The following is a 13,809-nucleotide window of genomic DNA, read 5'->3' on the forward strand; positions in this document are numbered from 1 at the left end:
GAGCCAGCTCGGTGGCATGATGGTTGAGTTCACACACTCTGCTTCGGTGGCCTGGGGTTCACTGGTTTGGATTCCCCAGTGCAGACCTACACGCCACTCATCAAGCCATGCTGTGGTGGCGTCCCAGATACAAAATAGTCACCTGGTACCTACCTCACAGGGCTGATGTGAGAATTAAAAGATTCAAGGTGAACAGGCTTTGAACGGCACTTAGTACATAATTGCTCCCTAAATGTGTGTGACTCATGTCTCAACTCCCTTGAGAGGGTGGAGGATGACAGGCAGCTCAGGATTTAGGAAGACTGTCACCTGAAAACTGACCAGAGACAAGACCCTCCCACAACTGTCAGACACAAGGACACTGTCACGGTTGGAAGCCACATTGACAATGACCACAATGGAGCCCCTGGTGTATGCCAGGCCTTGGGGCCAGCCTGGGGAAGGAGCAGTGGGCTGAAGAGACGTTGATAATAACACCTGGAAGGTGTCTCAGTTACCTCCTACTGCATAACATTCCACCCCACGCTTAGTGCTAACAAACAACCCCTTTGTCGTTTCCCAGTGAGTCACAGACAAATGGTTAGTGCACTCGGGAATGGAGAAGGCTTTGGGCAGGGCTCATGGGCTCGTTAGCTGAGAGCCACTGACGTACAGTCAAGTCTTCCCAAGAAAATAGTTCAGCTCTTACAACCTCCATCCCAGGCATTTCCTGGGGAGGCTGCAGGTGGGCTGGGCCCCAGGGGTGATCGTTCTGCCAAAAAGCGGTGTGAGGTCAGGGTGCAAGAGGTAAGCATGTTCCCCAGGGCGGGGTTGGGGTTCAAAGCTCTGAGCTGGGAGGAGCCCGGTCTCTCAGGGCAGCTAAGTCAGGCCCTGGGGCAGGAAAGAGGAGGGAGATCAGGACAGGACAGGGGTCTAGGAGGCTGTGCTGGTGGGAGAGGGGCGGGGGCCAGGCCAGGCTCCATGGGTGATGAGAGCCACTAATCTGATGTCAATGAAGCTTGGAGTCAACAGTCCTGGGTTCAAATCTTGTCCCTGCACCTTCCTTGAGGATCCAAGAAGCCATTTGCAGGGCCAGCCCGGTGGCTTAGTGGTTAAGTGCATGCGCTCCACTACTGGCGGCCTGGGTTCGGATCCTGGGTGCGCACCGACACACCACTTGTCTGGCCATGCTGAGGCCGTGTCTCACATACAGCAACTAGAAGGCTGTGCAACTATGATGTACAACTATCTACTGGAGGGCTTTGGGGGAAAAAAAAAAGGAGGAGGATTGGCAATAGATGTTAGCTCAGAGCCGGTCTTCCTCAGCAAAAAGAGGATTAGCATGGATGTTAGCTCAGGGCTGATCTTCCTCACAAAAAAAATAATAAATAAATAAATAAAAAATTAAAAAAAGAAGCCATTTGCAGGTACTACCTTCCATCTCTGTGTAATAAAGAGGAAGACTCCATTTTTGATGCTAGACACTTACGGTTTCAGTCCCTCACCTCCCACTTCTGCTCGACATGGGCAGACCTGTAAGAGAGCCCACACACTCCCTCCCTTAGAAAATTTGTTCTTCTTTAGATGGCAATGCTCTCCCAAATGGATCTAAAGATTCAACATTATCCTTATAACAACCCAACCACTCTTTTGGAAGAAATTGACAAACAGAACCTAAAATTCATGATAGGCTAGGGGCCCGGAACAGCCAACACAATCTTGACAAAGAAGGAAATACTCAGAGGACTCACACCTCCTGGTTTCCAAACTCATGACTAAACTACTGTGGGAGATCAAAACTGGCCACCCTGAAATATGTCTCTTTATCTTGATTATTTTCTCCGATGGACATTTGACCTCCCCCACTAACTGATTAAATGTATTTAACTCTGAGCATGGACAGACTGGCAGGGTCCTCACTAAGCCCACTATTGTTCAAGTTCTGTTTACCAAACATTTACATTTGTAAAGATATCTCCCACTCTGTCCTGGGAAGAGCAGAGATGACCTTATCTCTGGACACTCTTATCAGTACGGAAGGAGAGGACTTAAATCTGCGTACCCTTGATTACTGTGCTTTCCGGTAATGCCACTAGCTGCCTCCCCCCGCACCCCCAACATCCTCCTTTGTCTTTAGCTGAAGATAGGATTTAAGATGAGAATCTCTGCCATTTGTTGAGAAACACAGTTTCCCTGGTTTCTCCCATGTATACGTGTTATTAAATTTTGTATTCCTCTGCTAACCTATCTTTTAATCATTTGGCCAGCCATAAGATCCTGAAGGGAAAGGGCGGAGGGGGATTATCCCTCTTCCCCAACACTACAATAATCAGGACAGTGTGGCACTGGCATAAGGATAGACATACATTTCCATGGAATATAATTGAGACTCCAAGAATAAACGCTTACTTTTGTGGTTAATTGATTCCAGGGAGCCAAGACAATTGAATAGAGGAAAGAATAGTGTTTTCTACAACTGGATATCCACATGCAAAACAACGAGGTGGACTTTTACCTCACATGATGTTAAAAATTAAGCCAAAATGGATCAAAGAAATAAATGTAAGAACTAAAACTATAAAACTCATAGAAGAACCATGGGATTAAATCTTCATGACCTGGAGATAGGCAATGGTACCTTAGAAGACACCAAAGCCATAGAGCAACAGATAAATTGGACTTCATTAAAATTAAAAAGTTTGTACTTCAAAGAACACCATCAAGAGAGTGAAAAGTCATCACAGTGAAAGAAAATATTTGCTAATTCTACACTTGATGAAGGAACTGTATCTAAAATATAATAAAAACTCTTACTGGGACCGGCCTCGTGGCCAAGTGGATAAAGTTCTGTGCACTTCACTTCAGTGCCCCAGGTTTGCATGTTCGGATCCCAGACACGGACCTACTCCACTCATCAGCCATGCTGTGGTGGCGTCCCACATATACAACAGAGGAAGACTGGCACGGATGTTAGCTCAACGTGAATCTTCTTCATCAAAAACAAAACAAAAACTCTTACCAGTCAACGATAAAAAGCCAAATAACCAATTAAAAAATGGATAAGGCATTTAAAGACATTTCTCCAAAGATAATGTACACGTAGCCAAAAAACCCATGACAAGATAATCAACATTTAGTCATTAGGGAAATGCAAATCAAATCTATAATGAAAGACCGCTCGACACCCACTTGTACAAGAATACTCGTGGCAGAATTATTCATAGTAGCTGCAAATGGGAAACAACCCAAATGCCTATCAACTGATGAATGAGTGTTGTGTGGGTCTCACTCAGCCTATTGATAGTGATGCCACAGGCGGGAATGCCTGAGAAACTCCCCTGGGTCCATATTACTTGTGGTGAGTCCCTCAGACATTTCCCCAACCAAAGCCAATGCTGTGACAGGACCAACCCTTGTGGTTCTTATTATGATCACAGGATGCACTTCAGCAACAACCATCAGGGAACTTTGAGGAACAAGATTTATTATCCAGAGATCCTAGAGGGTACCAGTCACCCTACTTAGGACAGATTCAGGCTGAGTGTTAAAGAGGAGAAAGAATGAGAAGGGAGGACTGAGTCTGAGTGTCTCCTGTCCCCAAATACCCACTCCACGTCCCAGATCTAAGTCCACACCAGGCCCCTCTCCCCAGGCTCCTCCAGGAAGCAGAATCCAGCAGTCATCTGGTCATCAGGTCCTCTGTCAGCCAACACTGAAGAGAGAGACAGAGAGAGAGAGTGAGCAAGAGAGAGGTGGACAGAGGTGGAGGGACGCACAGAACATGGCAGAGGAGTGGAAAAGAGAGACACAGAAGGGCAGCAAAGAGGCTGAGAGAAATAAACACAAAGGGAGAGAGAAACCAGGAGAGAAAAGGGAGAGGTAGATGGAGGGAGCAGGTGACAGGGCCAGGGGGCGGCATTAGGGACAGAACAGGCATCCAGACTCTCCCGCTCCCCTGCAGCCCCCAATCCCCTTTGGGGGACAGGACCTCACCTGTGACAAGCCCTGTCATCTGGGGACGGGGCCCAGGAACAACTCTGGCCTTTCAGCTTCACCACGAAGGACTCCTGGGGTCTGAGTGACCGGGGGCAGCACTGCTCGAAGGAGACCCTGAAGGTGCAGTTGCCACACTTCCGTATCCTACCCACAGGCACCACAGCGTCGTCACAGCAACAGTGCTGCAAGAGGTCGTGTAACATGTCCCCACAGGTCACGTGCGGCTGAGACAGCATCAGGTGAGCGCCCACGGGCGACGCTGGAAGAGACGGAGCTGGTGTGACCAGGCACCAGGGCAGGGGCTCCCAGCCTGGGGCCCTCTGGGAGCCGCACCCCACCCCTGATTGTTCCTCCTGGGCTCACCTGGGGCTCCGTGTGAGCAGAGGATGCAGAGATCGGCCGAGACAGCTGTAGGAGGGCAGAGGAATGAGGTGGGGCTGCCGGGGCAGCCGGGGGTCCATCTTGGGGAGCCCCGCCTGGCGTAGGGGAAGGTCTGAGGGGGTGTCTGTCCTGTAGGAGGCACAGGGAAAGGCTAGGAGCAGTCCAGGGTGGGATCCAGTCACCTGTGTCCAGGTGTCTTGAGATTATGGGCCTGTGGAGGGTGAGGGGATACAGACAGGACTCTTGGAAGAAATGGTTTAGGGTTCTTGAAAGTGTGAATATTTCCTGAGTGGGAGGAGTTCTGAGCAGGAGGCTCAGATACAGTCAGGCCATAGCAGGGCTGAGCTGACACTGGTGTTGTCTTACATATCTGACCGACACTAAAATGTAGAAGATTACGAGCCAGCCCTGATGGCCTAGCAGTTCAAGTTCAGCGTGCTCTGCTTCGGTGGCCTGGGTTCAGTTCCTGAGCGCAGAACCACACCACTCATCTGTCAGTAGCCATGCTGTGGAGGCTGCTCACATAGAAGAGCTAGAAGGACTTACACCTAGAATATACAACTGTGTACTGGGGCTTTGGGCAGGAGAAAAATGAGAGAGAGGGAGATTGACAACAGAGGTTACCTCATGGTGAATCTTTCCCAGCAAGAAAAGAAAACAAGAGGGATTAAAAAGTAATTTAGAAGATTAGATTTGGAGTGGGAACCCAGGACATGTATGGTATTGGGTGTGAGTTTGGAAACTGAATCAGCGATGTGGATGGGGCTGATCTTGGGATGTGGAATGGGTATGGCTCTGATGGAGTCATTTGTAGGGCATGGGGCCAGGGAGGAGGATTAGGTTGAGGTAAGGATGGGGTGGTGGCTGAGACTGGAGATGGGCTTGGCGGGAATTGGGGTGGGTCCTCCTTACCCAGGATGCAGCATCGGGGAGCCTTGGCTCTGGGGCGGCTACAGTGGAGTGGAGAGATGATCAGCGGATCTCAGCAGGTGCTTTTATTCCTACTGAAAAGCTGGTGATGTCATCAGATCCCCTGCCTAGCCTGCAGAGACACTCTGGGCCCTGGGGCAGGAGCAGGTGCCCCAAAGACATTCTCACCCCCAAATGTCTCCCTCTCATGCCCAGCATGATGGCCTCATTCCCACTCTCCTGGAATCCTAACCCCTCACATCCTCCCAGGGGGCCTGTCAGCTCCCTACCTCACAGCCCCAGCCCAGGGCTCACTAAATGACAGCTCACAGCATTCTGGTGAGAGACTAGGTTTTACACATCTGAAAATTCCAGGTTGAACAAGATTGGGGAACAGGGGAATGTGTGGGGAGGACGCTGAGGTGGATCCTGAATGAACATGAAAAAGCCCCTGGAGGACCCCTGGGACCCACAGCCCCCAGGGCGCTCTCCCCACCTCCTTCTCTGCCTCTCCACTAATGGTCATTTCCTCAGGAGCACCCGTCCACTTAGCACCTCGTGTGCCCCAGGCTTTGTGTCAGACATGGGGGAGGGGTGGGGAGCAGGATACTCAGAAGTCACAATTTTCACGGAGTTCATGAGAGAGAGAGAGAATGGTAAGATAATCCATTACAGTTTGGTTGTTGTGGTCAATGTCATTGTCAATATGACTCGTCTGTGAAGTTCTGTAGGAGAAATTCTACCACCATCAGTAGATTCCAAAGGCTTTACTCCTTAACGTGGGTGTTCAGAGGGAGATGGATGGAATTGCCCCTGAGAAGAGGCTTCTTGGGGTCAGGATGTGAAGACAGAAGGTGAAGGATCCCCTTCCCTGAGGGACACTGTGGGGTCAGTTCTGTGGGTCCGGGTCACCCCGTGCCGTCAGGACTGGGAGGCCCCTCCCCCAGCTCCTGCAGGACTCCATCCCTCAGGGTCACAGAGACCAGCCCAGCATGGACAAGTTTCTCCACAGGGCCTGGAAAGGGCGGCTTCTCCCTCATGTCAGCAGCTGTGTCCCTCTACCCACCTCCCTGTTTGGAAAGATCCTGCCTTCTGCATCTCTGCTCCCCTGCGGGAGCCTCCACACTCCCTCCCCAGACGCCCCTCCACCTGGAGCCCAGGCCCAGACTCAGCTCCTCCATGACATGCACCTGCTCCAGACAGAAACCAGGGCGAGGACCCAGTGAAAGAGGAACGGAGCGTGTCCTTCACTGTGAGGGGGGAACCGCATCAGTGTCCAGACCCAGCAGAAGTGGGGGATTCAGGGAAACATCCAGGTCAGCTCGGGGGTGTCCTCGGTGCAGGCGCTGGTCTCACCCAGTTGGGGACAGAGGTGTCATCACATCCCAACTTTTGGCTTGTGTTGGGCTTGGCACCGGTGCCCGCATGCTGGGTTTCCCAGAGTGAAACTGGGGAAGTGAGTTTGCCTCTCCAAGCCTCAGTTTCCTTCCCTTTAAAATGGCGACAATGAGGCCCACCTGACCCACGGTCTTTTGTTCTAACAGAGATGACACAGTGAAGGGCCTGGTCGCCTCTTTGCTGACTGCTACAGACTCAGCTGCCCCATTATGTTTTCCAGTTCAGGGCTCATCTCTCATGACCTTGATTCTGTTCATTTTCTGGGATGGCTCCAGGCAGGCCAGGACACAGTCCTAGTTGCCTCTACCAAAATCTGTGGGGCAGTAGATGCCTGGACACCAGCTAGGGTGAGGAAGAAAGCATATGCCCCAGGGCAGGGTTGCAGCCATGTCTCTCAAGGGAGCTGAGTGAGCAAAGGGCAGGCAGGTAGAGCAAGATCAGGACAGGACAAGAGGGTCTGTGCTGATGGGAGGGCAGTGGCTGCTCCTGAGATGTGTGGACACAGAGCCACTAACTCACTGGGTCCTGACCAGTGGAGGGTCTAGCCACTGAGAGACACTGTGAGAACTCAGTATCTGGGGACAGCTCTGTCTCCTGTGTGAGAGCCTGGATCGTGAGGCAGGACCTGGCCTGTTCTGGTTGAAGCCGTCATTTGGTGTTGGGACTCTGCTTCTCCTTATGGCTAAAGAAGGTTCTGGCTCTCTTGGCAGTAAGTGTAAGATCCCCAACAACCATTTGTTTTATTCTCTCATCCTGTTCCCTGGATCCAAGCAAGACATTGATCCAAAGTTCTACTGTCAGTCAGTGACACAGGCTGGAGCAGAGCCCAAGACTCCTGAATCCCAGTCCAGGGGCCTCCGAAGCCCCCTGGTCTAACGCCTCCAGGAAGGACAGCAGGCTGTGCTCTCAGACTCCCCTCGGGGCTGGCAGAGCTGGGCTAGTGTGGTTTTTGATCTTCAAGGAGAAGGGACCGAATAGATCAAGGGTTTTATATTTACTTGAACCAGACCAGCCTCCACTGTGCACAAGCAGATGGGAGTCAGAATCCCACTATAAAGTGAAGACGCTCAGGGAAGGTCTCATTCCAGCAACAGAAGTAATGAAACAGCCTGAGTGGGTCAGCACCAGTGGTGTGGACAGTTCCTTCTGCTCTCTGGACAACCCCCCGCCCCCCGCCATTCAAATGTTCGGACTCTTTTTCATGTGTGTGGTAAAGTACACATAACGTAAAATTTATCATTTTAACCATTTCAAACTGTACAGTTCAGTGGCATTTATTACATTCAAGATGCTGTCACCATCACCAGAATATTCTCATCACCCCTAAAGAAAACCCCATACTCATTAAGCAATCCCTGCCCATTCCACCCTCCTCCCAGCCACTAGAGACCACTAATCTGCTTTCTGTCTCAATGTATTTACCTATTTTGGATTTTTCATATACATAGAATGATACAATATGTGGTTGTTTGTGTCTGGCTTCTTTCACTTATCACAATATTTTCAAGATTCGTCCATGTTGTAATGTATCTATACTTCATTTCTTATGAGAAATAGCATTTCATCATATGGCTATACCACGTTTAACTTCTCCCTTCATCGACGGGTGGACATTTCTGGTGGTTCTACTTTTTGACTCTTGTGAATAATGCTCCTATGAACATTTGTGTACAGTGATGGTTTGAACAACTGTTTCAATTACTTTGGGTATCTGCTCAGGAGTAGAATTGCTTGTTCACATGGTAATTTTATGTTTCACTCACTGAGGAACAGACGAACAGTTTTCCCCAGTGGTTGCACCATTTTACACTCCTACTAGCAAACTGTGAGGGTGGCAATTTCTCCACATCCTTGCTAACACATGTTTTTTCATTTTAAAAAATTATCACTATTCTAGTGGCTGTGAAGTGTTAATTTTTTGTAGTTTTGATCTGAATTTCCCTTAAAAAGTGACTTCGAGCAGCCTTTCACATGCTTGGTGGACATACCTTCTTTAGATCAACATCTATTCAACTCCTTTGCTGATGTTTAAATTGTGTTGTTTGTCTTTTTGTTATTAAGTTGGAAGTGTTCTTTATATATTCTGGATACTATATTCTAGATCATTGTTACATACGTGCTTTGCAAATATTTACTCCTGCTCTGTGGGTTGTATTTTCATTTTCTTGATAGTGTTCTTTGATACACAAGAATTTTAATTTTTTATAAAGTCTAATTCATGTTTTTTTTTCTTGTGTCCATACTTTTGGTGTCATATCTAAGAAACCATTTTCAAATGCAAAGTCATGAAGAATTACACTTCTGTTTTCTTCTAAGACTTTTTGTTGTTGTTGTTGAGAGGAAGATCAGCCCTGAGCTAACATCCATGCTAATCCTCCTATTTTTGCTGAGGAAGACCGGCTCTGAGCTAACATCTATTGCCAATCCTCCTCCTTTTTTTCCCCAAAGCCCCAGTAGATAGTTGTATGTCATAGTTGCACATCCTTCTAGTTGCTGTATGTGGGACGCAGCCTCAGCATGGCCAGATAAGCGGTACGACAGAGCACACCCGGGATCCGAACCCGGGCCGCCAGTAGTGGAGCACGCCCATTTAACTGCTAAGCCATGGGGTCGGCCCCTCTTCTAAAACTTTTATAGCTTTACCTTCTACATTTAGGCCTTTCATCCACTTGAGTTAGTTTTTGTATATGGTGTGGGGCAGAGGTCCCGCTTCATTCTTCTGCCTGTGGATGTCCATTTGACTCAGTGCCACATGCAGAAAACTTCTTTCCACATTGAATGCTCTCGGCATCCTCATCAAAAAATCCGTTGGCCATAAATCTATGGGCTTATTTCAGGAACCTCAATTCCATCCCATTGATCTATATGTCTGTCCTTATGCCAGTACCATACTGTTTTGATTGCTGTAGCTTTATAGTAAGTTTAAAATGGGGACATGTGAGTCTTCCAACTTGGGTATTCTTTTTCAAGATTCTTTTCGCTATTCAGAGTCCCTTGCAATTCCATATCAATTTGAGAATGAGCTTTTACATTTCTAGAAGAAGAGAAAAGGGCCAGTGGGGTTTTTCTAGGCACTGCATTGAATCTGCAGATTGGTTTGGGAAGTAATCATCTCAATGATATAAATGGAAGTGATTTGGGAATGTGATTGGGACATTGCTATGGAAGGAGATGAGAGCAGGAGAGGAAAGGGATGGGATGGAGGCTGAGGTTCCCTTGGGGATGGGGCTACAGCTGTGTTTGGAGATGGTGTTATGCCCTCCTTACCTGGAGGCCACATCGAGGATCACGTCTCTGGGGTTGGCTTTGGTTTACTCGATGGGAAAGCGGCAGATTGGGCAGGTCCTTTCACCTCTAGAGAGGAGCCAGGGATGTCAGAGGATCTCCAGTCCTCTTCCCTGACCTCAGGGGCATTCCTTTGTACTGGCGCCTTGGCCGGCATCACACAGGGTATCTGTCACCTGGGAACCTGACCAGATCCTTGAAAAGCCAGGAAAGGACTGATGCCCCCTTCACCTTCCTTCCCCCAGATGCATCCCTCTCATTCCCCAGTAACAAGGCCACTTTAGCCAAAAGGAAGGCATAGGATACACCTTGGAGCCGTCCGCACTCTCCCAAATTGAAACAGCTAATAATGTCTGATCCATGTGACCCTACAAGTCTCCTACTTTCTGCTGATTCTATTGTACATTTGGAAACCTCCTGAGGGGGCTTGTCAACACCCTGACCTCACACTCTCAGCCCAAGGACCAGAGCCTAGTACCCACTCACCCAACCACAGCTGATGCTATTCAGCTGAAAGCCACTGTGATGGGCAGTGACCTTTTATTTACGGATTTGGAAATTTTTTTGTGTGTGTGTGAGGAAGATCAGCCCTGAGCTAACGTCTACGCCAATCCTCCTCTTCTTGCTGATGAAGATTGACCCTGGGCTAACATCTCTGCCCATCTTCCTCCACTTTATATGGGACGCCCCCATAGCATGGCCTGACAAGCGGTGCATTGGTGCGCACCCAGCATCCGAACCAGCGAACCCTCAGGCCACCCAACTGGCACGGGCGCACTTAACCGCTATGCGATGCGGCCGGCCACCCGGTTTGAAAATTCTAATTTGAATAAGTTGCTGAAAGGGAAATTCACCAGGTTTCTGGGGTCACTCATGAAACCAAAACAGGAACTCCAGTGTCACAAGGACACGTGTCTGTTTCTGTTTCTTCTTTTTAGTCATCACTTACTCAAGGCCACACAACTTGCACATCCCAGGCATGTTGCAGGCTCTGAGAGTCAGTGCTGAGGCTGCCCCGCAAAAGCCACCATTTTCATTAGGCTCATGGACAGGGAAGAGGAGAGATGAGAGGGGAGGTGAGAAGGGGAGGGAAGAGGAGAGGAGAGGAGCTTATGAATGAGAGAATGGGAGAAGCTCTGCTAGGCCCTGGGTAAACAATCGATGAACCTAGAGGTGACTGATGGGACCAACGTCATTATCACACTTATTTGTTTCATTGACGTGCTGGGTGAAAAGGTCCAGAACCATCACCAGATCCTCAAGTGGGTCATGACCCCATCAGAGTTAAGACAACAGGACCATGAAAGGTTTTCACTTGTCTCCTTCACAGGAATTAATCCTCCTTGGGCTTGAATACGCTTGCTCTGAGGGAGAGGGGACAGTTTCTCCTCTGAGAGAAGCCACTTGGGGTCAGAAGGAGAAGGAGCCGCTCCCCTGAGGGAGGCTGACAGTGCACTTACTGCCTGTTTGTCTTTGCACTTTCTTTTGAGGCTGTGTGTAAGTGCACAATGATGTAACATCTATGTTTCCCAGTACAGGCAGCCAAGGGATTAGTAAAATCAGCAACAGAGCAGGCTCTGAGCCCCGGCCCAACTTGCTCACTCCTGGCAGGGCCCGGATGCTGTTGTAGCCTGGTTTCCAGCCCCCGACACAGGGTTGGGCCCTATGTATGTGGGGTGGAGAGCAGCGGGGAGGTGGCTGGAGGGAGGTTCTTAGGCCTTCTCTAGGGTATGGGATCCCACAGGGCCCAGCTGAGCAACAGCATGACAGGGAGGATGGGGGGCGGCCTAGAGAAGGAGAGGTCTGAACTTCAGGCACCAATTTTCAGAAAGTCGATCTGTCAGGACAGTCATGTTGACTAGATACACCCTGAGCACAGTGCTGTCATTCATTCATCCGCCCACACGGTCACCCATTGACTATTTTATTCATGGCTCATTCAATATTCCCTGAGCACCTGCTCTGTCAGCAGGCCTCTGCTAGTCGATGCTGGGGACACAGTGCTGGCCAGAAGTCCTAGCCCTGTCCTTCTAGTTCTCACATCCATTGGAGGCATAGACCACCCCAGACAGTCATGACTCAGAGTGAGTAGGGCTAGGAAGAAGGGCCAAGGGTGTCAGGGATGGCTTCCTGGAGGAGGAGCATCTGAGCTGTGATTTTAAGAATGAGCAAGAACTGTGATTGTGTCAGTGGAGCTCAGTCCTGGGAGGGCAGAGGGCAGAGGACAGGGCAGGGCCAGTCACCCTGGGGGCCTCGGGGAGGATTATGGACTCACCTGAGTGCCCTGGGAGCCCTGATGGGTCCTAAGCAGGGGATGGAAGTGGGGAGATGTGAGCCTGTGGGAGACCCAAGCGTCTGTCTGCTGTGAGGTGGATAGGAGGGTTGAGAGGAGGCAGGAGACCAGGGAGGAGGCTTCTGATGCAGAAATAATCATGAGATTATCAGGGTCCTAACTGTTTACTCTCTCCCGAGGGGGTGGAGGATGCACGCTCCCTCCCAGAACTATCCCTCCCCTGCTCCTCAGGCCTCCCCTCTCCTCAGCTGCAGGGTAGAGGAATGTTCTCCATACTCTGGATCGGTGCTCTTTCAGGTTGTAAAACCTGAGTTTTTTAAATGGGTACTTTAAAATTCAAATAGAAATGATTGAAAATAGAGCAGTGTGCATAGCATAGACCCTCCACCATTCCTGGGTAATTAAACTTTGTTTTGGACCATGCGTAAGCCCCATGATGGTGTCATATCTATTTTTCCTAGTAAGTCACATACAAACGGTTAATAAGCAGGGGACTGTAAAGGCTCCAGGCACAGGCTCGCCTTCTCCTCTCCTAAGAGCCACTGACTTAGCCGCCCTGTCACGTCCTCCAAAAAATGGGTTCAGGTCTCACATCCTCTGTCCCAGGTGCTTCCAGGAGGCTGAAGATGGGCTCAGCGCCCAGCCCAGCATCCCTGCCAAAAGGAGGATGAGGTTGGCCTGGACACCAGCCAGTTCCAGAGAAAAGCACATTCCCCCTGGGGGCAGGGTTGGGGTTGGCGTCTCTGAGGAGGGAGGCGCCCAGCCCACCATCCTGGGCCTGGAGCCTGGTCTCCCCAGGGGCTGAGTCAGGACCCGGGTGGAAAGGTGGAGGGAGATCAGGGCAGGGGGTCTCAGAGGCTGCGCTGGTGGGAGGGCATTGAAGGCCAGGCCAAGGCTCCGTGGACACTGAGAGCCTCTGACTAGACAGTGATGAGGGTTTGGGGTCCAACAGCCCTGGGTTCAAAGCTTTATACTTTCTCAAAAAGTCAAATATGCCGTTTACAGGCAACACTGTTTACCTCTCTGCATAAGAGAAAGATTCGATTTTTCATGTTTAACTCTGACAGCTTTTGAGCCCCACCTCCCTCACTTCCACTGCACATCTGGGCAGACCTCACACTCCCTCCCTTGGCAGCAGAAGGAAGTTCAAATCCTCCACCCCAGCCCACATGCAGGAACCTCACCCTGGTCCCAGGTCCTAGACAAAAAGAGAAAGCCAAAGTCATCATTCCCACTTCACACAGTAAGTGAACATAAGTGAGGCCATCTTGTTACACTAAATGGCCCCAGCCCCTCCTCTGTGTGACTACTCACTGTTCTGCACATACTCTAAAAAATTCACATGCTCTCCTGATTTATGGCGTCCACTTCAGCATGTACTCCCCAATAGTTTGATAAATTAAAATTTTGTTCTATGAGTGTCTCTCCAGGAACAGGCTGGCCACTGGCGGGCAACACACCTACAAGGTATCACAGAAGAATGGAACAATGTGATGCCTGGAGCCTGTCGTGCCTGGAGACCAACATCCCTAGACCCCCTCCTTCCTTCCCATTTTCCCTATATAACT

General features: G+C 49.8%; 1 protein-coding gene across 1 annotated transcript; it reads right to left on the bottom strand.

The window, feature by feature from the left end:
* Positions 1–3,454: 3,454 nt before the first annotated feature.
* LOC147912849 (insulin growth factor-like family member 1) lies at positions 3,455–9,943 on the bottom strand. Its single transcript, XM_087421923.1, has 4 exons — positions 9,931–9,943; positions 4,339–4,485; positions 3,973–4,234; positions 3,455–3,691 (listed from the first exon to the last, which is right to left on the bottom strand). The coding sequence occupies exons 1-4, from the start codon at positions 9,941–9,943 to the stop codon at positions 3,682–3,684; spliced, it is 432 nt and encodes a 143-aa protein (XP_087278049.1). The 3' UTR covers positions 3,455–3,681.
* Between the last annotated feature and the right edge of the window lie 3,866 nt (positions 9,944–13,809).

This window comes from Ceratotherium simum, chromosome 33 (assembly GCF_057802395.1).
Source record: "Ceratotherium simum simum isolate JZ-2026a chromosome 33, ASM5780239v1, whole genome shotgun sequence".
Taxonomy (NCBI): domain Eukaryota; kingdom Metazoa; phylum Chordata; class Mammalia; order Perissodactyla; family Rhinocerotidae; genus Ceratotherium; species Ceratotherium simum.

Excerpts from the sequence above, each read along its gene's own strand:
- LOC147912849 (XM_087421923.1), bottom strand. Across the intron at positions 4,235-4,338 it reads CTGCTCACACGGAGCCCCAG|CGTCGCCCGTGGGCGCTCAC; the intron begins GTGAGCCCAGGA and ends CGTCTCTTCCAG.